Source organism: Pseudopipra pipra, chromosome Z (assembly GCF_036250125.1).
Source record: "Pseudopipra pipra isolate bDixPip1 chromosome Z, bDixPip1.hap1, whole genome shotgun sequence".
In the NCBI taxonomy this organism is placed as follows: domain Eukaryota; kingdom Metazoa; phylum Chordata; class Aves; order Passeriformes; family Pipridae; genus Pseudopipra; species Pseudopipra pipra.
This window is the reverse complement of record NC_087581.1, coordinates 61,316,179-61,343,870: the sequence shown is the minus strand read 5'-3', so window position 1 is coordinate 61,343,870 and position 27,692 is coordinate 61,316,179. Positions and strand designations below refer to the sequence as shown.

Sequence of the window (27,692 nt, the reverse complement as noted above, 5' to 3'; positions counted from 1 at the left end):
GTCTTTTCTATTTGTAGCCCCTTAACTGTTCTTTATTATCAACGTCCAATATGAACACTTCTAATATTAAAATATTTCTGTGTGTGTTCCACTGCATTTTGAACCAAAAGTACTGAATACACAGCTTAGAGCTCCTCATGACATGCACATTAATGTTACATGTTTATTTATGTTCAGAAGAACATCAAACTGAGATATTTCAGGCTATCTCCCCCTCCTCTTCTCATCAAAGTTCACTATGAAATAAGACACAGTTTCCCTCTGAAAATGATTTGTAAGTTCCCAGAAACAAGACTTTTTCTATTGAGAGGACAGGTACCATTTGTAAAAAAATAAATAAAATCTGTCTTCAGACCTCTCAAAACAATGTTTAGTCTGTGGTATCCAATGACAGTAGGGCTATTTATTAGGGTTTTAAAACTAGACATTTCCTGAAACATTATTAACTTTCAAATATCTTCTAATTCATTGTAATATTGAATTATGATTACCATTCCCTTCTATCACCAACAGCACTTAGTAAGGGGTAAATCCTTTTTCTCTAGAAATATATTTTGCTTGTAATAAACTAACATGAAAACACTACTTCAGAACATGTATAAATTCTGAAATTGTTATTCACTATTTACTCTGGCTCTTAGGGAAAAAAAAGGGAATTGGCTGCATGAGTTTGTTGGAAAAGGAAAATCACATGAGTAGAGGTGTGTTTAGAGCCATCAATAAAGATTTACTGCAACCTCACTGCGGATAAAGGGAAAAGAAAAACAAAACAGAACAAAACCACAAAGCCATCTGTGGAAACTCACAATTATCAGAACCAGATTTTGTTCCAGAAAACAGAGAGGAGTCTGAAGCAAATACTACTTTGCTAAGAGAGGAGAAATTATGAGTTACAGCATAAATTTTCTCCCATTGCTAACAAAAATAATCCGGCCCTCAGAAACAGTTCCAATCTGTTAGTAATATAAATCTGCAGAATGTTTTTTGAAAGGGTGAAGAGCACACAGACAAACCTGATCGGTCCATTCTGATCTTCTGCTTTCCGGAGTCTAAGCAAAGGTGCAGAACCTTTTACTGCAACAAATTCTACATCTGGGAAAGGGGGATCTAAAAAAGTAAACAAATACCAGTACTTCAGAGAGGTTTTAGAAATATTTTGGGCATCAGGGTTCTCAGCTATTCTCTCCCCCAGAAGTTCTTTGTTCATTGAGTCTTAAACCCCTGACAGACAAAGCCTGCAGGCAAATTAAAACTGGTCAAGTAAAACACAGAGCAAATACAAGCATGACGGCCTGGCAGCCCCAACTCAGAACCCTGCACTGAAGTATATCTGCTGCTATCTAGGGAAAACAGGTGCCCAAAAATGACAGTAGACTTGGAAGAAGCAGCATTATTTATTAGACTATCTGAAATGGCCAAGGAGAAGAAAAATACGAAACTCTGGGCACAGAACCCACTGCAAGAAATAAAATGGTATGAAAAGGAGAATTTAGTAGCACCGAACGCACTGGCTAGAAGGCAACTTTCTTAGTAACTTCCTCACAGTCAGCTACCAATATCCAGCCCCCTAAACTGGATTTCAATATTGGTACAGAGCTCTAATCTGTGTCAGTGGGAATTTGAATAAAGGCCAACACTGAACAACTACTTCTCCCTCTAATTTCAATGGCAATGATGACAGCTGCACACTGATATGGAAATTACCACTACTAGCCTGAAAGCAAAGAGGAAAACAGCTTCAGTGTGCACAACCAAGGGCACAGAGTGTGAAGCATGGATACTATTGACCCCAGAAGTCTGAAAGAACTTGTACAGATATTTCCAGATATGGCTAGGCTTTCTGAACACCAGCATATCAGGCTGCTGATGTGATATCTAACTAAAGAGTAACAAATGCAGTGCTTATGCACAGAAAACCAGGATTTTAGAGCTAGAAAGATGTCATGGAGAGAACCAAAAGAAAAGCAATGCAGATCTGCCAAAGTTACATCAGGCAAAATCTCTCTGAAATGCGTGGATTTTTCAAACAGCTGGAATACAGATAGGTGCACATATGTTTGAAGTATAGAAAATCATTCATTTTGCAGGAGAAAATGAGGTTTGTTAAAAGAACTGTCAAGAGGGCAAATAACTGCTAAATAGGGAGCTAGAAACATACATCATGTTGAAAGCAGTAGTACTGGGGTGCAGAAAGGTTATTAAAGGAGTTCTTTCAAGGCTAAAAGGAAGTACTAAGGAAATGGTCTTTGCGTCAGGTCTTTTCAATACATCTGCAACTGCAGATATTGCAATATGTACAGAGAGAATTTCTATCTGAACAAAATAAATGAACAAATGACATTTGACAGCCAATCTTTTTGTCCTTTGTCCATTGCAAACTTAAGAAAACATAACTTAAGAGCCATAAATACTCGGTTAATTTCAGTGGTTCCTCAGCACAGACATTGTCAACAGACAGAGTGACGGGAAGATATATATGTCAGGGTAGATTCATCTGGTATATTTCTCGTATCTTCCTTTCCTTTGGCATTCAGGATCACCAGGAGACACTATTATTAATTTCTCTTAAGAATTTTTCAATTTCCAATAAGAAAAACGTGGGAATTTCTTATTTAATGCCAGATAGAATGTGCATTGCATGCAGCAGTTTTGCATCATTTTTCCAGATAAGCAGCACAAGGGGAAATGGGACAAAAAGATGCTGACTAAGGTCACAACAATTACTTTTTAAATTTTCTATAATTTGACAGGAAAATGCAAACATGAAAATAAACAGTCATCCAGCACTGACAGCCCTAGCAAGTGGGTAAAAGAGAGCAAAATCTGGAAAAACACATAGTGCTTTTAAAGGTTGGAGTCTTTTGCCATATTTAGTTTCTACTAAGAAATACTAATTATTACATATACAGAAGACAAAGTGCCTGTTTTAATAAGAAAAGTGAACAGCGTGCAACAATGTAAAGGAGTAATAATAATAATAATAATAATTGAAAGCAATAGATTTCATTTTTGTTTCACTGACCAGAAAGTAAACTCTGAAGGAGTTATTCCATCTGCAGTATTTGTCCAGTATGACTTTTTTAATAAAAAAAGAACCTTTCCAAAAATTTAACATTTAAAAATAAAATTTAAAAAAAAAAAGTCTGCTGGCATGTCATCATAATAACAGGTTTAAAAATCCATACAGAAAAAATACTGACTTAACACCACCTAGAGCGGGTAAGGGAAGGGGGGAGCGCTACAGAGGTGAGGATTTGCAGTAGGTGGGCTGAGAGAAGAAAGCAAGACCCTCCAGTCTGTTCAGGTGCTGTTAGCACCTTGCCTTTCTTGAAGTTGTTTTTTTTTAACTCTTCACCAGCAAAACAGACTAAAATATCTGTAGCAGCACCAGGAAACGAGAGAAGAACACAGCAAAAAATGCAAGTTTATCCAGAGATAGTCCCACTCTAAGCACTTCCTTGTCATAGCAGTGCTATGCTGATAACACTTGAACATTCCATATACAGGCTAATTTTCTATAAGAAGAATCCATCCGGTAATTCTTCCTCTGAACCTGAAGGCAAGCTACAAGAAAGAAGGCATATGACAGGAATTGCCTGCGAGTGCAGCAGCACAGAGAAACACCGCAGGCCTGGACCAAAAGCCTGCTTGGTGTTATACTGTAATCATGCTTTTCAGAAAAAGCACCACTTCATATTAGAAGAGCTAAATTTTTTCTTTATTCCTAGAAATGAGCTGTTTACTTCTTGTTTAAAGCCCTAGTTAATGCCTATACTGCTTACTGCTGAGGACTGCACAAGCAAACCACTGCAATAAAAGGAATATGTGAACTTTCGGGACACTCTCCAGGAGTGGTAACAGGAACATTTAATGCCTTTCCTGTCACATGATCTTTTGTACAGCTCTGAAGCAGTAACTCTGGGACAACACTGTGCTACTAACCTTTGGATATGTAATACAGGCAAGAAAGGCTGTAAGTTGCCCATACAGTCACATCAAAAATGAATGCACAAATCCATTTCTATCCCACATTATATATGGATATGCATAATGCCAGTTAAACTGAATATAACTTGTTGAAAGACCTTTTCTTGGTGCCAGTACAGCCCTCTTTACAGCTTCCCTGCATCATTTTACGGTATTGACAAAGCTTTAAAAATAATAATGGAATTGAACCACAAAGTCCAAAACCACATGGCAACTCTTCACTGAAACTGACAGTCCAGAGAAGTCAAATCAAAGACTCCTCTTAAAGCCAGGTTTTAACTAAAACAACCCTTTGCTGAAATAAGACCATTTTCATGACTCTAATTCCTTGTAAACAAGTGATTTTTTTCATGGTTATTTGAGGGCTTTACATCCAAAAGGTTTTTACTGAATTTTAAAACAAGGAAGTCAAAACCACAGTTATTAAAATAAAATAAAAAAATATGGCTGAGATATTGGTACAATAGAAAAAGTTGTTTATCATTTGTATAAGTGTCTGAAGAGTAAATAAGTTTAATGTACATATTAAATATAATTTTTTAAATAGAGAGTGAAAAGAGATTTTTGACTTAAGAGAAAAACATTATTTAAAGAAGGGAAGGAAAGAACATGGATGAATAAATCAAGACCACATCTACAGAAAAAGATCATTTAAATCTTCCTTAAGGACTGGTCATTTCTGGGAAATCCCACTCATGTGATTCCCTTTACTGACTGAGGCCTTTGTTTTCCTGATCTGTGACTGAATGTCACACCATCCTGTACATCACCAGAAAGGTATGAGTTCAATGAGGCAGACAGTAAAAAAGGAACTAGTGCCCAGTGACGTGTCACCAGCCAGGCCAGCTCTGCTTGCAGTGGTGTGCTTGGCCTCCTGTGATTTTGTCTCCTGCACTGGGAGAGCCTGAGCTCTGCTGCACAAATAGTCCTTTCTCTTGGGCAAAATACTGGCAAGGGGCAGGATGTCTCTGAAGTAAAATGATCCTAGGCAAGGAAGGAAAGACAAAAGCAAGGAGATGTGGTTTAGGGGACCCTGGCTGGTACCTCTCAGTCTTGAACATATCAGCAAGTGACCTGCCCCCACACCCACAAGTCAGTGTAATTCACAGCCACAAACAGACAAGGAACCAGCTTGTGCCTCGTCGGGTGTTTCTGTGTCAGAGCCAGGGCCTGAAGGGGCCCTGCTTCGGGCTGCAGAGCACCCCTGGGCCAGGTGCTCTGTTGGTAAATTCACCTCCATCTCATCCCTACTTGGACAGACCGCTTCCAGGTTGCATTACAGTCATCTGCCTTTGCTGCCATGTGTGCAGCTGATCCAGTCTGTCCCACATCTCCTGGCTCACCTCTACCTGAACATTTCTTATGGCTCGTCATCTGCTGTCATCTGCTCTGGTTCTTCCTGTGGCACCTTTCCCTTGCGATTTCTAGGAGTAAAAATCTAACATAGAAAACACAGTGTAGGAAACACTTGAGTGTTCCCTCCTGGAATAGTTCTGCAGACCCGGGGGGAGGTGTTCAGGCTGTGGTTGCAGAATGGGGGACAAGCAGCAAGGGGTACACCTGGTAGTAAGCTAGACACAAAGGTAAATGTGCTTGCTGGTAAGATCTAGAGACATGGGAAGTGCAACAATTGCCCAGTTATTCCTTTCCTGCTGAGGATTCAAAACCTAGCTCTGCTCCTCTGTCCTGAGAAACAACAAAGTTCAAAGCTTCCTGTGAATATCAGATTTTAGAATGAGGCAAAGTGTAAACAGAAAGTGTTTCCTTGCTTCCTCACAAAAGAGGAGAGGTGTATGTTTTATAGATGTATTATTATTCTTAACTGCTTTAACTAGCCTTGTTCTATTCCACATTTAATGTTTAAAACAACACAAGGCAGCACTATCAGCAGCCTAGCCAAACAGAAAGTGTAACTTTAAGCAGCTTAGCTTTAATAAACTACTGGAATACATACAGCTAAATGACACCAAGCTGGATGGAGTAGTTGACATGCCTGAGAGATGGGATACCATCCAGAGAGACCTGGACAAGCTCAAGAAATGGGCCCATAGGAACCTCATGAAGTTTAACAAGACCAAGTGCAAGTTGCTGCACCTGGGCAGGGATACAGGCTGGGTGGAGGACGGACTGAGAGGAGCCCTGAGGAGAAGGAATTCGGAGTGCTGGTGGATGAGAAGTTCAACATGACCTGCACTCACAGTCCAGAAAGCCAACTGTGTCCTGTGCTACCTCCAACAAAGTGGGGCCAACAGGATAAGGGGATTTTTTCCTTCTAGTCTGCTCTTGTGAGAATCCACCTGAACTGCTGCATCCAGTTCTGGGCTCCTCAGCACAGGAAAGAAGTGGACCTGTTGGAGGAGGTTCAGAGAAGGGCCACAAAAATGATCAGAGAGACAAACACCTCTCCTCTGAAGAAAGGCTGAAACAGCTGGGGTTGCGCAGTCTGGAGAAGAGAAGGCTCCAGATGGACCTTACTGTGGCCTTTCAGTACTTGAGGCAGCTGCCTAGAAAGACAGGGACAGACTTTTTAGGGTCTGTATTGAAAACACAAGGCGTAATAGTTTTAATTTTAGAGGGTAGATTCAGACTAGATAGTAAGGGAGAAATTTTTTACACTGAGGGTGGTAAAATACCGGAAGAGGTGTCCCAGAGGGGTAGTCAATGTGCCATGCCTTGAACCATTTAAGATTAGGTTGGACAGGGCTCTGAAAAACCTGATCGGACTGTAAGGGGGTTGGAGTAAATGACCTTTATAGGTCCCTTCCAACCCAACCTGTCCTATAATTCTGTGATTGTATCTTAAAATGGAAATACTAACAGTGTGTATGTATGACCTTTTCTCGTATAAATTCATAGCTGAACAGGATTTACAATCTATATTCCTCCCACACAAAGCCTATTCTTGTATTGGTTTGTTTCCATTTTGCATTTCATTCATTTCATTTTCACTATAAATTTGTAATGTACCAGGCCTTTACTAAAGAGGCCCCAGTTCATACAGATGGAAAAGACTAAAAAGGCAGAGTTTTATTCCACTTGTAAAGCACTGGCTTTAAAGCACAGGCCATGTGTCACTGATATCAATTCCTTTGTAAACGGAATGAGAGAACTGTTCAGAATTATTATGACTTCACAGATACGTATGAAAAATTCTTGCTATGAAGGAGATCAGAAGAATGGTAGAGAAGTGGAGTTCATATGAACTTAAATACCATGCATTTGAATAGTCTGTGCATAAAAATACAAAGCGCATACATATGTATAAAAGTGTTTACGTGACTGGCATCTCCTCCCTACTTTAAAAACAAAAGAAATCACGCTCAGGTTTTCATCACTCCCCTTTCCCCATTACATAAATCAGAAACTCCCTTCTTTGCAATTCTTGTGCTCTGAAGGTGCACACTTTAATTCTTCCAGATTCTCCAGATCTCCAGATTTTCTCTCTGGAGGACGTGATGGGCTATCACAGTAAGACCTGTCAGATTACCACAGCTCCAACTGTCTTTCACTTCCTCACTGGAAAGTAGGTTTTGGGGTTTCCCTCCTTTTCCAGACCTTGAAGAATTTCCCTTATGAAAGAATAAGTGTAAGTCTTTTCCATCATATAGTAGAGCAGAACAATAGTCTATATTTATGTGTGTGTGGGCAGGTGAACAAATCACATCACAATCTGATTGCTAATGCAATGTATTTTCCATATACAAACACAAAAGTGCAGAGCTCTAGAAGATTATACTTCATTTCTGATGAAATACCTTCGTCTAATTCAAGTCACTTTCTAGGATCTCTGCTTGTGTGTCTACATTCTGACTTAAGTGTTCATAGAGAGGGATGATACACAAGCAAGAGTATGTGGCCTGCAAAAAGAATATCAGCTGAGAAACACAGGAAGTACTAAAACCATCTGAGGAATAGACTCAAGGTCAAGCCTACTCAAACCCACTGAAAAGCACACATACAAATATGCAAGAAATTGTGTAAATAGTATGCACTGAACAAACTCAAAATACACCTTGATTCTAAGCAGAAAACTGAGAGGAGGAAGAGCAATGAGAAACCGTTAGTCAATCTAATATGAACTATTTTACAGAAAGAAAATACAATTGGTAATTCAGGCACAAAAAAATCTTTTCTGTCTTATGATTTCTTAAGTCATAGTGGTCTGCTCTAAACCAAAAAAAAGACCAGCCAGATTCTGTAAATATTTAGGCGTTCATGAACTTTCCAAAGACCACAGTTTGGTCATATCCTTCATAAAAAATCTACACAAAGCAAAGTTCACAGATTCAAACATCAGTAGAATTTTAATGTGGCTCAACTGAAGAAATTACTCCTATTTAGAACATTAGAAGTGAAAGCAAAAAAGTCTTAGCACTTTCTCTATTATTCTGTTTTTCAAACTCTGGAAAAGTGGTTGCAAAAGTTCAATCATCTTACATTATACAAAAACAGGTAGCGAAATTAAGAACAATGCCTTGTCCGAGCATGTCTTAATAAATGGCATTCCAAAAGGAAAATGAACAGAGCCATGTGTAAGTAGTGTAATTGCACATATGCCCACAAGATGCTCCTTTTCTTCTCTGGAAACAGACACAAAATCCTTTCTTGCTTAAAAGACAATCTTGCTACCATCTTTTTCACAACTACAATATAATCGCTGCCTAATTATTTTTCATAATTGACTCAATTTCCTACTTCAGGTAGACTGGTGGTGAGAGTTTCTCTGAAGTAAGAAGGGCAACATAAAAGACTGTGCAAGATGCCTGTTACTGGACATACGAACGGATCACAATTTCAACGATCCATGAAGTATTTGATAGACTGCATTTACCATTCACGATGAGATGAGCAAACTCAACTTTGTGTTCAGTACAGAACTATTTTTTTAGAGGTTGCTACTTGCCAGGGAGAAAAGCGGGATTTTAAGTCCTGAGTTCTTGCTTTTTTTTATTTAGAAATACTATGGACATAATATATCCTCATTCATGAGGTATACATATACATATATTCAGGACACAGAAGCAACTTTCATAACACGCATTTACAAATCTTATTTTTTTGAAAAAACACCCAAACTTATTGCTAGCATACATAATACTTACTGTATTCTGCAACAGTCTAAAGGTTTACAGAGATTACTATCCTTGTCAGGAAATCTAGTCTGTAAGGCAATGATCATCTGCCAGATGATCAGAAGAGACAGTCTGGGACATATCTCTTCATACCAGTTGAAACACCACAGTTAAGATTTCCCAAACTCTCAAAATGTAGGAGATGTGTGAAAGTCAAGGAGGCACAACACCTGGATTTAACCCTAGCTGTGGAAACAGGCCAACTAAACATGCACTTGTTAAAGGATGGCATATGAAACCTTAAACAACTAATGAGGCCATAAACAGTAAAATACTTCTGTAAATTTCTGTTTCCTTAGAGCCTCTGCGCTTAAGACATATCTTGCATTTTCATGGTACCATCTGGTTTTACTGCATACAGGACTACAAAATAACTAGACAAATGAAGAAGAAAATTATACACCTACCTCTAAAATTATAAATAGCTTTTATATAAATTAAGTTGCTTTTATAGACAATGCAATTCCAAAGGTCAAAGGTACACTGCCAGAAGAATAACTTCAAATGTGTCTTTTTCATCTCAGATGAGACAGCAACACATTTAACATCTTATTTAAATTCTCATTATTTGGTGGGTTTTGCAGCATGATTGCTGTTTGCTTTTTAATTTTCACTCGATTTCGACTGAAAAAAGACATACCTTTACTTTTTGGTTTCTGTTGAAAAAAAGCATAAGTGTTTGCATGGCACGTTTTAGGTAAAGACTCCTAATATGACAGAGCAACACTACTTTTTACTGCTTACTGAAAAAAAGTAACTACCAGATATAAAAAGGCTTGTGTAGTGGAATCTTCTTTCAAAATGGAAATGACCTAAATTTCATGCAAGGACCTTTCCTGGGGCTATGCATGTGCATTTGTGAAGCACTAACTCAGCAGAGAGGAAAATATGCCAGCTGCCAAGACACAAATACCACTTCACACAGCACCTGCTGCAAAGTGTTCTCCAGAGCACTGCTGAGTAAGCGACCTGATGCAATCTGCAGAATTTAGGAAATATCACAGGATGAAAGAGTAAAGAACTAACGACTGAGCTCATAGTCTGAGTATATATTCAAAAATTACCTAAGTCAACAAAATTCTGAAACAACATACTAGTTTTTTTACAAAGATGCATGAACTCACAGGCACTACTCATGGGCACAACAGTGAACTTGTGAAAATGAATTATCAGATCATTACTGTAAATTCATTAAAAAAAAAATCCAACTCATTGTGTATCTAAACAGTAGCTTTAGAAAACAAGAGATGTTTTACCTTTCACGAAGCTTAAACCCGTCAGATTTATTATTAAAAATACAGTAACACTATCAATTTCAAAAATCCCCACAAATCCCCAGTTCTTCCTAAGCAGTCAGAAGATAATTGCTTCCATCTAGTGGCTGAACAAAGTTACAGACACCAGGGAGCTCCCATGCTTCTTTCTTATTCCAACTCATGTTCCTGATGGGAAAGGTGATACCATCATCAAACGCTGCACTTCACACTGCAGCAGTAATAGCCTATCAGAGAGAGTCTGACAGTACAGGGAGGGTGCAAAACCATTCTAAACAAAAAAAAATTATCTATGTTTCTTATCACAGCATTTAGTGCCATACGTCTCGCTGAATTGTGAAGCCAAGGCTCTCCCCACAGAACCGTATTTGCTCAAATGGTTTTTATGTTTTGTACTCTGCCAATCAGAGGCAAAGGTGTCTGTCTGAGGTACTGGCAGGGCTCTCCATACCCTAAAATCCTTGAGTATTTTAGTGTTATCTGTTGTCACAAATTGGCAACAAACGTGGGTAGAGCCCTTCCCAAATCTTCATTCACGAAGCCTAGCCATGATGGTTGTCACAAATACCCATACAAAGTGCAGTTGTGCTATTAACTCTTACTGAAAAAGTGACTTAGGCTCTAATAGGGCAGGGGATTTAACCCAACTCTCCTAGATACCAATCTTTTGTCTAACTCACCAAACTATCTTTTCCCTGCTGTGCCAAAATGACATTTCAACACTCTGAACCCTCATTTCTTTCCCCCTTCCACCACTAGACTGTAAGACCCTATGAAACCTGTGAAAACAAAGAATGAACAATTTTGAGCATGGAAAGAGTATTTTGGCAACCCACCATGTAACACTGAGATCAACAATGCTGAGCCTCTTGCACCCACTAAGTGTTATTGGAAATATATAAAATAAATTACCTACCTGTAATTTGTGTTGTCATGGAAACGAGCAGTGAAAAATTCAAAGCTACCATGGAAATATTAACAGAGTAATTGGTGCCTGGCTGTAAATCAAAACAAACTTCAGGAGCTTTCTTGTGTGTGGTAAGTTCAAAGGTCATTTCATGAATGAAGTCCTTCTGATACCAACGCTGGCCTCGCACACGAAACTGCAACGAAACAATCACAGCGTGTAAATTGCAGTATTTTAATATATTACTTGCATTCAGTCACCTCACGCTCTTAAGAAGAAGAAATAGCAGAACACATCAACAGAGAGTACCAAACCTTTTTGCACTGACAGTTACTCAAATTCCAAAGCTTCCAAAATTTGTCAGGAAATGCATTCCCTCTTGATCGGATCTGACACTGTCCTCGTTCTTTCACTTCTCCTCCAGTCTATCCTCTTTTTTATTAATATTGGAACTTCCTCAATCTGTATTTCCTGCTAACATATAGGTTTCCAGGAACAGTTCACTTTCATTGCAGTATACTCTCATGGTGAGTTATAAAAGTAATCTCACATAACCATCTCTCAGGTTGCAACCTGAGGATCAAGACAAAATCAAGCTATTTTGACCCATGCCAAAATGCCAGCTACGCCTCAGGATCTGTCTCAGACACCTATGTTTCCAGGCAAATTTACAGACCTATTGGGTCTTTTTTGTTTCAGTAGTTTGTTTTGTTTGTTTGTTTTGTTGTTGATTACTTAAATGATCATGAAGTCGTTAACTTTAGACCTCTGCTGATCAAATGATTTCTCTGTTAATGAAAACTAAAATGCTTGCTGTACTTTAATCAAGTGATAATTTTCCTTTAAATAGATCCCATGCCTTTAGATAACTTAGCGCCTCCCAGCACAAGGAGACTTGAGACAAGAGCAGGTGGCCAAGAGCCCTGGCAGAGACAGTTCATGTAGAAATTCCATGCTGGGATAAGAGGAGACTAAAGGCATATCACAAGGCAGAGGGAACTGACTCAGTGGAACTGGAATAGAGTTGTGTGAGGCCTGAACATGACAAACTTGAAAGTACAGATAAGGAATGCAAAATAAGAGTATAACATGGGAAAAATAAGCAAGAATCAGGGGACTACAACAGAGCATGGCGGTTTCTTTCTTTTTTGAAGACTGCCATGCAAGCTTACCCTCTGAGTTTTCACAAGACACATTATTATAATGAGGAACACTGCCAGCAATGAGTGTTTGAAAAATTAGGTTTTTTCACATAGGTGATTGATAAAAATTGTTTTCTAGATTCAAAACATAGAACATCACTTACCGAGTATCTGTCTTCCACATCAGTTTCTCTGGCATTTCTCTGCCATTTCAAGCAGGTATCATTAAAAATTAATACATTATTGAAAGCTTCTTTTACTGCAGAGACAATTAAAAAAGAAATCAACTTATTATGAAAACGTTACCTTCTTCAACTTAATTGAATGCGAGTAGCTGAAAATAAAATTTTTAAAAAAAGGTTTTTAATTTCATTATCTTCTGAGCTAAAGGTACAATCTCATTTCTATGTGAATGAACAAACACAGTAAATAAAACATGATTTCAAGAGAAAATGGCTTTTGGAAAAACCCAAGCACGCTATTCAGGAAATTTGTCCAGGCCTAGGAGGTTATAATTACAGAAAGACCCAAGGGTTCAGACCTTCTGACGTAAATAAAATTATCATAGAACAATTTGTTGCCTTTTAGGAAACAGGAAGTGAGAAAAAGCATATTTGTGGATTCCAAAGGCAATTATTTCTCAAGGTCTGTCACACCAGAATTAGCATGTCAGAAGGCAAGTTTAAAGTTTCCATGACCAAAATACTACAGAAACCCTCTCAAGAACATTCCTTGCCTGAAAACTGTTAATCACTGGTAAACATAGGAGCATTGTCTATAATGCTGATATTGCTTAGATTAGTATCACACAGCTAAACAACATGGGATTCTCCCACCGGCAGAGAATAATTTTTCAAGGCAAGAAATGGAAACCAGTAGGCAGTGTTCCAAGGATTAAATTCTGGCATGTAGCCAGAAATGCCACAGAACCAATCCTGCCTCAGCCAGAAGGCAAATCCCAAAAAAGCAGGTTTACCAAATCTTTCCGAAGGGCACTTATACTGACACTGCTCTGTTTGCAATGGCCACAGTGAGCAGAAAGAAAAACGTTTTGCAGAAAAAGAGCATGCTGACAGTGGCTACATGTTTGTAGTCAGCATAAAGAATTACAAAGTCTAGGAAACAGTCCATTTTCCTGTCTGCTAGACTCAAATCAGTGAACTCTGCAGCACAGTAGGTTCTTTTATAAGCACAGAGAATACAAAACACAACCTACCCTTTGTCTGAACTGATACTGTAACTGAGACAGTAATGTTTTTGGAAGAGATGGTAGTAATATTCACCATGTAGTTACGGCCAGAGTTCAGCTCTAAACACACCTGTGGATTATCTTCACTTGTACTGATGTTAAACACCACATCTTCTGAGAACATCTTCTCATCCCATCTTTGGCCTAGTATATGAAACTATTGGAACAAAAACGATAGTGCAATTAGTTGTGGCTATCCCAAATTCAAAATACTAGTTCATTTAATCCTACTAGTTCTTAAAGAGAATGTGGGGTTACACCTGTTTTAGAAGATAATTTCAAGCAAAAAAATAGGCTTTTGACTAAATGTTTTGGTGCTACAAGATGGATCTTCAATGTCTTCTGGTTGTTAAAATTATCCCTATTTTTCCCTATATCTCTGCAACAAATAGAAGAATCTATTATGGAATCTAATCCAATCTATTAGCAATCTTTGGTGCACCCTGCAAATAACTCCGACACAAATAATAAGATGTAAACAAATACTGTTTCTTTTTTATAGTACACAGATAGAAACTACATCTGCTTGTTACTTTCTTTTTTTCCAGTTTTCCCCCTTGCCCTACAGAAGCAGTAGAAAGACTGAATGCCAAACATGGATAAAAGACAAGCTTTGCTAAGATTGTCCCAGTACAGTGGAAAATAAATCTTTTGTTTGTATGACATGAAGAAAAAACTTACCTACTTTGACTATTCTGAAGTGTCTTGCAGATAGCTGAGTTCAGGTAAGAGCATGTGCATAGAGCATATTATATGAGAGATCAACAGTTTGCCCATTACCACTGGGTACATAAAAACCAGTTTTGAAATGTTAGGGGAACTGGGAAGCTGTTTTTTCCATCTCAGTAGTCCTCAATAAAAGTATAGAAACTAAAAATATATTGGTTTATAACACAGGAGGAGAGAGATGAGTTGTTTTCCAAAATTATTACCCAGTCTTTAAATGTATTTTCCACATTGAAGTACCTACCCTGGAGACCCTAAATAATCTCCTTTTTATTTTTTTCCTTATTTTTACATACTTAAAAAAACCCTCAAACCCCCAATAACATCCCAGCATTTCTTGGGATGTTATTGTCAAAACATGGAAATTCTTATTACTTTTTTATTCTTATGCTTATAGTTGGGGAGAAGAAAAACGTTGAACCTTTTGAGCAAGGCACATTATTTCAATATACTCTGCATTTCTAAAACAAGTTACATTCAATGTCTCTAAGTGATACACTTTTCACTTGAAATGCTTGGGTCACAGATAGGGACAGAGCCCAAGTTTTACAATGTTTTCTGTGGCAACTTGAGCTTAAGCTCTGCAACAGAATTCACTGACCCATAAACTTATGCTGAAACTTCTTACAGATTCAAGCAGGTGTTTAGGTGACTTACTGGAATGGGACTCCCAAGATTTTGAGTTTTGCACCTAACTTTAAGATCTAATTTTTTTTCTTTCCTAACCCAGCCACCTGGGTTAGGTTTCTAGATGCTTCACTGGGAAGATCCAGACAAATTACAACACAAACAAAACCCACAAAACAAATCTCCACTGCTAGTTTAGCAGAATTAATCAGAACAAAGTTACTTCCAATCTCAAATACTTCAAATACTGCCCTACTTACTGTGTACATTTTCTGCACTCCCAGTCTTCCAGTTTTCCTTTGCCACTTCACACATGTTTCATTGAATACGGACAAATTACTGAATAATTCCTCTTCTATGAACACAGAAGGAAAATCATTATTTCTCATGCAAATCTTAAGTTTGGAACAACTGTTTATTTTTCATTTTTCTATGGTTTTTGTTTGTTTGTTTGTTTCCTCAACAGAAAAAAACCAAACAAGGTAGGCACATGTTAGGAAGAAAGTCTTCTCTTAATTGTGTTGGCTCCTAAACTTAAAATAACAGGCTAAAGGAAGAAGCATGTTGTAAAATAATGACTGTGAAGTCTTTAAACACACAGCAAGGAGTACATAAACTGAACCATGACTTTTAAGAAAGCTTCTGTGGTAGATTGGAAAAGATCCTACTTGTAGCTGAATCAATGTTTTGGTTCATTATTTATTTTGGTTGCTTTTTAAAAGCTATTGAAATTTTTTCTTGTTTTTTTTTTAATAAATAAAATTAAATCACATCGTCACAGTAAAACACTTCTCAAACCAAACACTAGATTAAAAGAATGAAGCCCACAGAATAAAGCATGTAGGAAGTACAGTTGTAGCAAGCAGAGATACATCCCTCAGCATACCTATGTTAACTCAACACACTTTTAAGAGTAGGCTTATGCCTCAGAGAAAGAGCAGAGCCAGGAAGCTCAACTCATCCACTCTTTTTTTAGGCAGTTCTCTCACTGCTGTCATAAGACACAGTGCAGTTGCTCTCACATGACAAACATCCTCACAGAGCCAAGAACAAAGCTCCTTCTGATCACAGCTCAGACTGACAGTGAATGTATTTGCTCCTCTTCTTTCACTCACCAGCCTTCAAATAGTCATTCCTTTGTCCTACTACCACATTTTATTATTACATTTAATACACAACCAAGGTCTTACAAATCCAACCTCATCTAGATTCTAAGCTGAAAAGCCCTCACGGGCTGCTGAAAAATTGAAGGGAATTTATAGGACAGCAGTGGTAGATACTTTGAAATATTCATAAAACAGTTTGCATAATGTCCTGCTGTGAAAGCAAGCACAGACCAAGGCACTCCTCCTCTGTATATAAACTTCGTTACCATCTCACAAGGCCCCCTTGTAGCACATGGGAATCAAGATGTCATAAAATAAATTAATAATCAATAGTTTCTAACATACCTATTTGTAGGCAGTTATTTAAAACTAAAGTGCAACTCTTTATGTATTTTGCAGCACTTTTTCTTTCCTTTTTTTTGATTATTAATACTGCCATAAAACTGTTTTCTAATATTATATCCCTCTCCATATATGCAAAAAATAGATGCCTCACTAACTGGACCAATTTATCTCCCAACTAATTTTAACTCCTCTATTCCGCACTCATTAAATATGAAAATGTTGTTGAAAGCTTCCATGTCTCCAGAAGAGAAATGATTAATCTGTGTGTCCTCTAAAACAAATTTCCTTACAAATGGTTCTGTGATTAATTGCATCTAAGTGCTGCTTATAACTATTGTTATCTGTTTCACAGTACTGTCCAAAAACTGTAGTATAAGACTTCTGTACCAGCACAGAGCAAAAGATTATGTTCAGTTGTTGTATCCTTTAAATGAGACGTTTTTTAGAAGACTGGATGACAAAAATCACTCACAGACAGAGGGGAAAACATTTGCATATCCATGAGATCTGAATTAAAATGCATAACAAGGTGAGGGGGGCAGGGAGCAAGGAGGAATAATTTCCAAGATTGTTGAGCAAGAAAATCTGGAACTTGACTAATGAGTTTATAAAGCAAAATAAAGCAGCAAACAACAAAAATGATCATGCTGGCTATTCAAGCAAGGAAAGAAATCTTACATTGCCTCCTTGGAAGGAAGAAAGCAGAACTAGTAGGGTTTTTTCCTGTAACTACATCAATTTTTTTGTCATGCTTTCTGAATTTTCAGGAGGACAAGAAGAAGGAAAAGACCACCACATAATTACCATATGTTTACCATACCTTCACAGAATAGCTGGCAGACTTTTTTTCGAAAGTTTTCATTTCACATAGGTGTGAGTGAAAGAGCATGAAAAGCTGTACAGACCAAATACAACAAAATCTTGGGCTTCTGAAGAGACCAGTTTTCCTCCTTTTTTCCTACAGATCACACACTCTTTGTTCAGATAACCAAATACACAGAAAGTGCTTGGTTTAACATTAATCCCAATAATATAAACATGGTATCCAATAACAGCAGAAAGGCATCTCTGAAAAAAACTATTCTTGCTACTAAAGGGAAACAGGTTTCTTGACACACTAGTGTTCCTGTGAAATCTAACAGAGCCAGTGACTTCTAAAGCTTGGGAATTCCGTTTGTGAATCACACTATATGTGCTGGCCTCAGTGTGACATCTTAGCAGATAGTAACATCCAAGTCTTAAATGCATCTGATTTTGGTCAACAGCTTACACTCAGCCTCACAAATGAGACAGCATAAGCAAAGACCTTCAATTTTCCCATACCTCAGCACTATAAGTCTCAACTTGTGATTAACCAAGGCCAGTGGATGTCTCTGCTACTCCACCGACCTTCAGGTTGCCTTCACAATCTCCTTCCCATCCCAAGGGAAAGAGTCCTAGAAACAATATGCAAATAAATACCTAGGGACCAGAGCAGAAGGGTGGAAGGAGATCCCGGAAGAGTCAAATACTGAAAGGCAAATTCGGGATAGGATAGAGAGATACAAATAGCACCTGGCTGTTGGCAGTCAGGGAAGACAGGTGCTGCTGAACAGAACAGAAATTGCAGAATGCAAAAAAACAAGCAAAGTGATTCAACAGCACCAGCGAGTGTCAAAAAGGGAGAAATAATGTTAAGAAAACCAAATACACCAATTCTAAGAAGGAAAACAAGGAGTGAAGCTCTCAGTCTTGCTTACTCTGCTTTTAAAGCTCTAGTAGGAATGAGGGCCTCTCTCTGTGCCTGAGTGTCTGGGAAAAACTTCACAGCACTTACAGCCAGAGCACAAATGCCCGTCCTATCATGTTCTTCTGTCTTAACACTGTGCCATGAGGACCAACCTTAACAATTTGCTTAGCAGTCTCTGTGAGTTCAGGACCCAGTACTCAATGCTATTATTTGCTGATTCACAAAAAAAATAAAAAAAGTCACACACATACTACTGTGTCTGAATAGCCATTAAAAACACATGACTTCTTTCACATACACAGTTGACTTGTCTTCAGTTGAAAGAACATTTCACTACCACTGACCTCAGCCCAAGATACATCTTATCAGTGAAGTATTTTTGAACCTGCGTGAAAAACCAGAATTTACCAGAAACCAGATAGGACCGGCTCCACTTTGACATTTATCTTTAGCAAGTAGCTAAAAGGGAATCCACACATGCAAGTTCACTCACAGAGCTCTTCCCACCAAACCCCACACATACATGAAAATTTGGGGAGAGAAAAAATCCAGGTATTAGATTTTTTTTGTGCATTTTGCCTGTTCAATTCTGTGAAAGCAGTGAACGACAGGGCAAACATCATCTGCTACTAATATGGACCACATATCTTCAGACAGAGAAATTAAATGAGAGCAAACAACATCTCTAGAGAACTTCTGCTCAGACTGCTTCAGTGCATAAGGACAAACTCCTGCACAGTAGCCTTTGAAAATACATACGGAATTTACTTCACAAAGATTTATCTTCATTATTTATAACTTTCAGGTAGGTTTTTATGAGTTTTTCACATTTTGAGTAACATACTTGCTTTCATTTTAACTAGGATTGCCAAATTTCATCAGGTTTTCACCTTCAGCCCTAAACTTTACATAGAGGAAACCTAAAAAGAAACAGCAAAGCTGCAGGCAGATATGATCATTCAAGAAGAAGTAGACAGGTAGCTAATGATTTAGTACTTCCCTTGGTTTAAAAATATTACCCAGAGACAATCAGGAGCAGAGTAATTTGTGTGTTGAACCAGACTGACAAAAATGTAACAGATACAATTGCAAGCATACTTACAGAGGAAAGATGGACCAATCAAGGGTGTCAGACTAGATGGAAATAGATGGCCTGCAATTAGAAATGCATGCGATCTACTCCCAAGCTGAAAGAGCTTCCCAAGACTGGCACTTAATAATAATTACTTAATAATAATTACAAACGGGGTAATTATTAATTGAGTTTCAAACATAAATAGTCCTGCAAAAAGCTATATTTTTGTTTGCTTTAACTCGATTGCATCACTTTGATCTGAGAAGTAGCATCTTCCATTCCACCTGTGTTTTCTCAGGCAATTAAAGAAATTATCAGATTACCAGATGTCTGTATGTATCACATTAGGCATTTACAAGATCTCAGGACAATCAGATCCTTTTCATTGATGACTGTATTATCCTAATGGTTTGACCATGTTCTTATTCCTACAGAACCATGGGTTTTGAATCAATGTGACAACTTTTCTACTGAGCTCATAACTGTTGACATGAATTATTTATACATGGCTGCGAAAAACAGCAGTATGCTGCAAGTACAGATTCAGGAAGAAACTTGAATAGACAGCCAAAGCACAGATCAGTTGTTTTCTGCCCTTTTTTAAGCCATGATAAATTTTTAAAATTTATCAAATTTATCAAAATTTATCAAAAATTTTAAAAATTTATCAAATGCTTCATAGTGCTTTGTGGAATCCACTCAAAAAGAAAAACTAGTGGCAAGGTTTTATTTTATATTTTCCTCTTTCATAAAAATAAAAGCAACTGTAAGTCTTACATTACCTAATGTCTTATTCTGAGCTACACTCAGAACAACCCCACTTGATGAGAGAAATATTAAGGCTGACAATTTCTGCTCTGAAATTCACAGTGGGAAAAGCAAGCTTTTTGTTTCCAACTATCTTGTATTCCACCACTGCATGCTATAGTGCTTCATAGGCAAAGCCCTTCCCTGAAACAAACCGAAATATCATTCCCACATGCGAATCTCATTTTCACTCTGAGAAAAAGGTCCCAGTTTTACCATAAAATCTCACCAGAGCTTAATACAATGTGTGCCTGGAGTCAACAGCACACTGTTTTTGTAATTAAATAAATGAAAATAAACATCTCAAAGGCACGGGCCAAGAGGAAGCTGCCAGACTCTTTTCGGTGGTGCCCAGTGACAGGACAAGGAGCAACAGCCACAAACTAAAACACAAGAAGTTCCACCTGCACATGCAGAAGAACTTCCTTACACCGAGGGTGGCAAAGCACAGGAACGGGCTGTCCAGGGAGGTCATGGAGTCTCCCTCTCTGGAAACATTCAAAACCCACCTGGACATGCTCCTGTGTCACCTTTTCTAGGTGACCACGCCTTGGTAGGGGGATTGGACTAGATGACCTCCACAGGTCCCTTCCAATCTAATGATTCTATGATTCTGTGGAACCAAGCACTCCTACTCCACACACAAAGAAGTTCTGCAAGGACAACCTATACAGGATGTCCAGGCTCACACACTGAGCATAACAGACAGTAGGTATTTAATATTAATATTCTCTGCACTTCAGTCTCCTGATTTATGTATACAAATCAAGGGTTGGTAAAGAAAGACTGTAATCCAGCTGACTACTGCCACATTTTACTGATGGCTTAATCCAATCATCATCACTGGTAAAACTAATTTTTTTTTAAGCAAATTTTTAATATTTAAAAATAATGGTACTCACATACATACACACATTTATCAGATATCCAAACAGACAATGCAAATAAAGGGCATTCCATAGCAATCACTTTCTAAGAAATGAAGAAATTATTTGTCAAAGACAGTTTCCTGAGGATGTTCTATTAACTTCCCTATTTCTAATGCAGTTTTTCAGGCAGCAGGAAAAGACAAGAGGTTTTCCAACTTCTATTATAAGTTATTTAGGAAGATGACTTCCTCTAATTTTAATGGGAATTACTGATGAATTATACACACTCTTAAGAGCAGGTATATCTCAAAGGCATCAATACCAAAACAGAAAGTTTATTTCATGTTGGAAGTATTTTTTTACATTTGTTACCTCTAGCAGATGCGAAAAATGCAGAAGTCAAGAAGATACAAGACCTCTGTACTAATTTCCTGTCCATGATTAAGTTTTTTTTAAAGGAGACTGGACTATTTAGGCTACTTTCACAAGTGCTTTTTTGCTATTCTACTTGACCATGTCTGACTTTTTTGGCCTCTGATGCAACAGCTAAAGCTGGAGTCTACACTTTGTCTCTGGCAAAGCTCTTGCTGAAACCCATGATAAGCCTGAGTGAGTGCAGTCTGCAGGTTCAGGCCCTCCAAAGCTTCAGAGTGCTCAAGACAGAACTCTTGTTAATGCCAAGACTGACAGACCTGATTAACTTAGCCACTCTACACAATGTTGTCTTCAAAACCAATTCACAAAGTACAGCCACACAAATTGCCTAAATGAAATATGAATCATGACTTCTAACGACGGCAGTTCATTTTTATTTGGGCACTACAAATGCCGAGAGAACTGCTTTTCTGAATGCTCCTTTTGTTTTGTGTCACATGTTTTATATTCGCAGTGAATGCTCAAGATGTCAAGTGGGGCAAGAGAGGCATCACACAGTAATTCTGTGTAAAGTGAAGCGGTAGCAGTCAAGGACACACTTCTAGATCCTTGAGGAACATGAGGATGTTACAAAGCTAAATGAACATTATCGTCTGCAAAAGACAGCATTGCTACTTAAGAACAAGAGAGGGACAACTGTAGAACTATCACGTGACACCTCTTTCTTAGGATGCAGAAGAACACTAAGAAGCACAACAGTCATAGTCCAAAACATCTGTTATTTTTTGCTATTATTGAAATGTCTGTTTCCAAGCCCACAGCATGGCAACAACTTCACTACGGGTCTCCCTTCTCAGGACTCATTCTTAATTAAGAAAATCATTCTGTACTGAAATGCAGACAACTAGATCTAGGCTGTAAAGGCAGTCATGAACAAATATTGCTTTGGTCATTATGAGAAAAGAAAAAAAAAAGAAGGAGAAAAAAGGTTTGAATTCTATTTCCATTACTTTCATTGCAGTGCACTTTACAGTATCAGAGTCACAAGAAAATATCATTAAATGCCTGTTGCCTCTCAGGTGACGCTCCATGGGCTTTTAAAGCTGAAGGTTCTCAGTGCAGCAATGAACACACAGTTGCATTAGTCTCTTTCTGTTTGAGGTAAAAAGCTAAGCAGTTACAGAAAGATCTGTGGCATCCACCAGAGGCTGCTGTATAGTTAATACTCTCTTCCACAACTGTTTCATCCAAAAGTACCACCATGTTCCCTACATCATATATTAAAAGGGCACTTCTTGACTTCATCCTTCCTCTTCTTTCTACCTTCAAAACAGGAATTGTGACAAACTATTTAAATTGCACAGCAATTCACAGCAACTTCCTACAGTAATTTTTACCTTTGCATGTGTATGTAATATTCTCCCATGATTGATCTATTGTGCATTCTGAAAAATTCTTGTCTCCATTGAAATAATATCCTTCTTTACACTGATAGTACACTCTGCTCCAGAGAGCGGTAGAGTTATCCCAGGTCACTGTTGTGTGTGGAATCAGCAAAGGTTTGCCACAGTCTATTTCTGGAAGAGAGGAAAACAGGAAAACAAACCTGTAAAGGAAAGCAGGCAAGGCATATCAAAGTGTTTAAGATGGAGGGATGAACTGTCCCAGCAAGTAATTAACAGTTCACTTTTCTCACTTCTTAGTGACTCCTAGAAGCCAGGCCAGTTCACCAGAACCCAAAATTTTGACTGGAGACCTTCTAGCAGGGTGGGGCATTTATCCTACAGGATGAACCATAAAATAAAACAAAGTGTCCTGATTAGAAATGGAGAGCAAGGATCTCTAAGGAAATTTTTTATAAATAGATCTATCTTCCCATAACACTCTCTTATCCCCCACATGCTATTTATTCCTTTATTTTACCTATTAGTAACAGTAGATATAAAAAAAGACACATGGTCCAAGGAGTGACATTAAAGAATAGCATCAAGAAGGTCATGTTCCTTCATCAGTGGATTTAATTCAAGCTTTTGAAAAAAAGAAGCTGCTACACACAAGCAGGAGGAGCACTTCTGAGGGAAAATCTGATGGACTATTCGAACCACCTTACAGATAATTAGAAATTTGGGATAATGAACTTATAAATTAATTCATTTGCTCAGTTTTCAGGGGTTTCATAATAAAATTAGGGAATAAAAAAAATAAAAGTGAAGATAAAATAAATGGAACAATATTATTTAGTTTAAGATTAAAATCCGCTTTTAAACATTAAAGGACATTAAACCTTGATAAAGGATTCTGCATCACTTCAGTTACAAGAAGCAAACACTCTAAGAATTAAAACCTTACCTTCACTAAAGCTTATATGCAGAAAACAAGTGCTTTAAAAACCATTTAATAATCTTAAGTGATTCTGAAATTCTACTCAAAAAAAGAGCAAAGAAGTAAGAACCAAAGTTTATAGAACTGTGATCTGTACAAGCTTTAAAGAAAAAATTAGACATTATGTATTGCAATGGGCAATACACCCACATCCACCACAACTACCTTCCTTTTCATACTCCAATGTGTATGAATGCATGTATCTATTATAAGTCATCAGAACAAGCTTTAGAATAACTAACACACACGTAAAGCATATGTTCAACTTATAGAACAGTGTGTGATGAGATACAAAAATTCCTGCTGCTTAGTTCCAGCTACTCATCCAAAGCCATTCTGTAAGCAGACTGAAGTGCAGCATATTTCTGTGTAACACTGCAAACCTTCTATTTAGACTTGTAACCCAGAACAAGAATATTAAAGAAGACTCTAAAAGTACAGAGTCTTTGTAACTTGTATTTTACTGCAATAAGCAGAAAACTTTGTCCTACTGGATCAAGCTGAAGAGATATTAATCATGCAACAAAAGTGAAGCTGTGCCCATATGAAAACTGACTAAAGAATGTAATTACTCTGAGGCTTCTTATTAATAATATGAGCTCAGATTAAAACAACACTTCAAATTTTACTGGGTAAAATACTTTTTTAAAAAAAGGTACCTCTGTGATTCATCTTATCGAAGAACTCTTTAGGCTATCTCCCAAATTATAGTAATATAAGGATTTGACTCATCTGAAATACCAATAGCATGCTTGAGCAATCATAGTTTGCAGCTTGAAACTTTCTGAATATGAGAATTTTGAGGGGATGCTAATGACAAACCACCAGCTTTCTGCGTAGTGGCTTCAATCACAGAGTAGATATTGAACTAGAAAAATGTTAGCAATTAAGGCTGAATTTTCATCTAATGGTAATTGCAATGCCCAACATGCATTGGGATTATGTTCTTAGAATGTTAACTATTAACAATTTATTGCAACTTCATTAGCAACACAGAATAAAAAAAACCCCTTGTAATATATGTTTTTTGTTTTGGGACTGAACTTTCTATGCCAGAAGACTGCATAAACCGAATGCTCACAGAAGATAACGGCTATTAATAACAGTGGCTGAAACAGTATCTATGCTAAACAAATCTGAAGGCAGATTTTATATACCTTTGCACACCAAATCAGGACCATCCCACTGTCCTTTGGCATTACAGACTGCAGTCCAATTCCCGCTTGCAATCAAGTAACCAGGAAGACAATTGTAAGTAACTTCACTTCTGTATGTGGTCCCACTTACAAATGCTGGACGTGCATTCAAAACAGAAGGTGGAACCCCACAATCCACACCTAGGGATACAAAAGAAGAGGAAAACAACCTTGTTAGTCAACCAGCAGGAGCAATGACAGCTGCACTCCCACAAGGGAGTTTACCTTTACCCTCTTCTCCTGCAGTAATCCAACACTCCCTGATGTCCTCTGCAACATTTCCATTATGACTGACAGTGCTGTAGCTACTCCAGATCTGCTTCCAAACAAAATGACATCACCTTTCTGCCTTTCCTTCCAAATGGTATGCTAACTCTGTGACCCTTCCTTAGTCTAGCTGCCAGTATACGGAAAACTTCTGGTTTTCTTTTGTATCTTTAAAGATTCCCCTGCTTTTACAAACCTGATTACATGTGGCAAGCTGGTTCTATACAATTTGCAGTAAGCAACAATTCAGAGGGAGGCAGATGAGCAGAAACTGCCTTTAGAAAGCAAAATTTGAAAAAAGTATACAAAGATCATAAAAATGCAAAACCATAGAAAAGGTTACAACATACCAATACTAAAACTTCCTGCTAAGGCAAAATGATGTTCAAAATGCACTGTAATAGTTGCTATATTCACTAACATGCTGAGTTGTCATTGGCAAATACAAAAAACAAAGTCAAGCAGCACCCAGAAAAAAACAAATTATTTAAAAGTACCTTTACTAGTATTAAAAAAAAAAATCAGGTTTGCTGGTTTTACAAAAAGAGAAGTCCTAATTGAAATCCAGGAAAAGAGCTTGCAATACAAAGGGGAAATAAGTTTGTTGTTTTAGACTTATGGGCTGTTTCTTGGTGTATCATGTATTTTATTTCAATTAAATATAAGAGATGTGCTCAGAAAATCTGAACTGACCTACTGTCCGATTGCAGAATTAAAAAATCACATGAAAAAGCAAGTTATGAAAAATATTAACAAAAAAATAAATGTACCAACAACTCACAAGGATTGTATTCCACAATCTTTCTTTAGGGACCACTCGAAACTTTGGGCACTCCCTTTTTGCTTTAAAAGTCATTGTTCTTTTATTTATTTATTGGAGAAAATGTTATTTCAATTGTTTTATTTCTGATGCCAGTAATTTAGTATTAAATTATTTTATCTTTTCTTTCTTATGAATTTTCTGGTGATATTTAACATTTTAGTTTTCCCAGCCACATTGGTTCAGCATCTTTATTTTAATTTATTCACTTCCCACAGACACACAGAGAAACATTACATTTCTATCCACACTCAAAGGAAAAAGAAAAAGAAAAAGGGAAAGAATTAGAAACCAAGAGGGCATTTGTAGTTTGAAAGAAACAAACTTTCCTCACTAAGTGACAATTTTCAGGATGACAATTCTCCCCTGCAGAATTGCTATAGACAGTACAGCTTCTATTTAGCTAGCGCTTCAAGTGCATTTAACCACTGTACAGATTTTCTAACTATTCACAGGAACACAAAATCAATCCTGCACTTTTAAGCAGTAGTATTTCAACAGAATGGGCAATTAGAACACCAAAGCAAGTGGAAGTTTTAAAGACGGTCACAGGAAACTTAATGCTTCAGAGATGTGAAAGTGTTTGCTTATGCACAAATGCTCTTAAATTCATGAAGGTCACCCAGAGATGAAGAGGGCTATGATGCCTCTCTTTTGCATCTACAGCCAACCTTCAGAAAAAACTTCACAAGGTGCCAGAAAAACTGGTCTTTCCATGAGAGGTCACTGATGATTTCCAAGTTAGTGGCCTATCCCATGAAATGTTACAGAAATCTAGTTGTTTTCTAGGCCTCAGTTCACAGGCAGGACACATCAATAAAAATGTATGGACCAGCATTGAAAATATCACTACACTAATAAGAAGAGGCAGACAATAACCTCTCCTATCCTTCTTTTCTTCTTTTGCAAATAGTCAGATCTTGACAAAACTATCTCTCAAACTGAGAAAACAGACCACTGCCTCCACAAACACACTTCCAATGCTTAAACCCCCTTAAATGAAGAATTTTAAAAACACTTCAGACTCTCTTCACCTTCACAGCTTAAAGTGGCAGGCTCCCAAGTTTCATTTGCAGTGCAGTATGAGAATTTACCCTCGTTGCTGTAAAATCCTTCTTGACACTCATAATGAACCGCACTTCCTGGTAGCAAGCTGTAGTTCCCCACAATGTATCCGTGCTTCATTTCAGGGGGGGAACCACATCCAATTTCTGCAAAGAGACTGGGTTAAAAGATCTCACAGCACAAAAATCTCAACACTTGACCACTTCAAAATGAGTTGAACTAGATGGTCACAAAATATACCTGATCTGATGAATCTGAGAAGTTGCCAAAAGGGCAGAAGATTAGTCCTGCACACATTTGGAAGAACACAGAGAACAAGTTATTGAGCTACATCCTTACTAACCTATGAGCCATTCACAACACCAAAACAGCAACACCGCGATGTGATGGTGCTTGGCATGTGCCACTCTCATTACAGCAAGGGCTGAATGATACTTTAACACCAGAGGAAGATTTCAGGCCCCAGTGCACAGCTTTATTTTGCTATTCACGGAGAAAGTGAGGCACTGTGGATGAGTAGGAATTAAATGGTCTGCCCCTCAATTCCTTCATCTCACTGAACCAGTTTGCATATGAAAGCCACATTCCTTTGGCACATCTGCTTTACAGGGT

At 37.8% G+C, this 27,692-nt stretch overlaps 1 protein-coding gene across 1 annotated transcript in view; it reads right to left on the bottom strand.

Moving 5' to 3' along the window:
• The window catches only part of SUSD1 (sushi domain containing 1), a 42,677-nt gene that overhangs the window by 9,495 nt on the left and 5,490 nt on the right, over positions 1-27,692 (bottom strand). Inside the window, exons 5-12 of the mRNA XM_064642571.1 lie at positions 27,050-27,226; positions 24,890-25,069; positions 22,748-22,927; positions 15,305-15,399; positions 13,659-13,848; positions 12,607-12,701; positions 11,310-11,496; positions 1,014-1,107 (exon numbers count right to left, since the gene is read on the bottom strand). Coding sequence (XP_064498641.1) covers positions 1,014-1,107; positions 11,310-11,496; positions 12,607-12,701; positions 13,659-13,848; positions 15,305-15,399; positions 22,748-22,927; positions 24,890-25,069; positions 27,050-27,226 — 1,198 coding nt within the window. The remainder of the gene's footprint in view (positions 1-1,013; positions 1,108-11,309; positions 11,497-12,606; positions 12,702-13,658; positions 13,849-15,304; positions 15,400-22,747; positions 22,928-24,889; positions 25,070-27,049; positions 27,227-27,692) is intronic.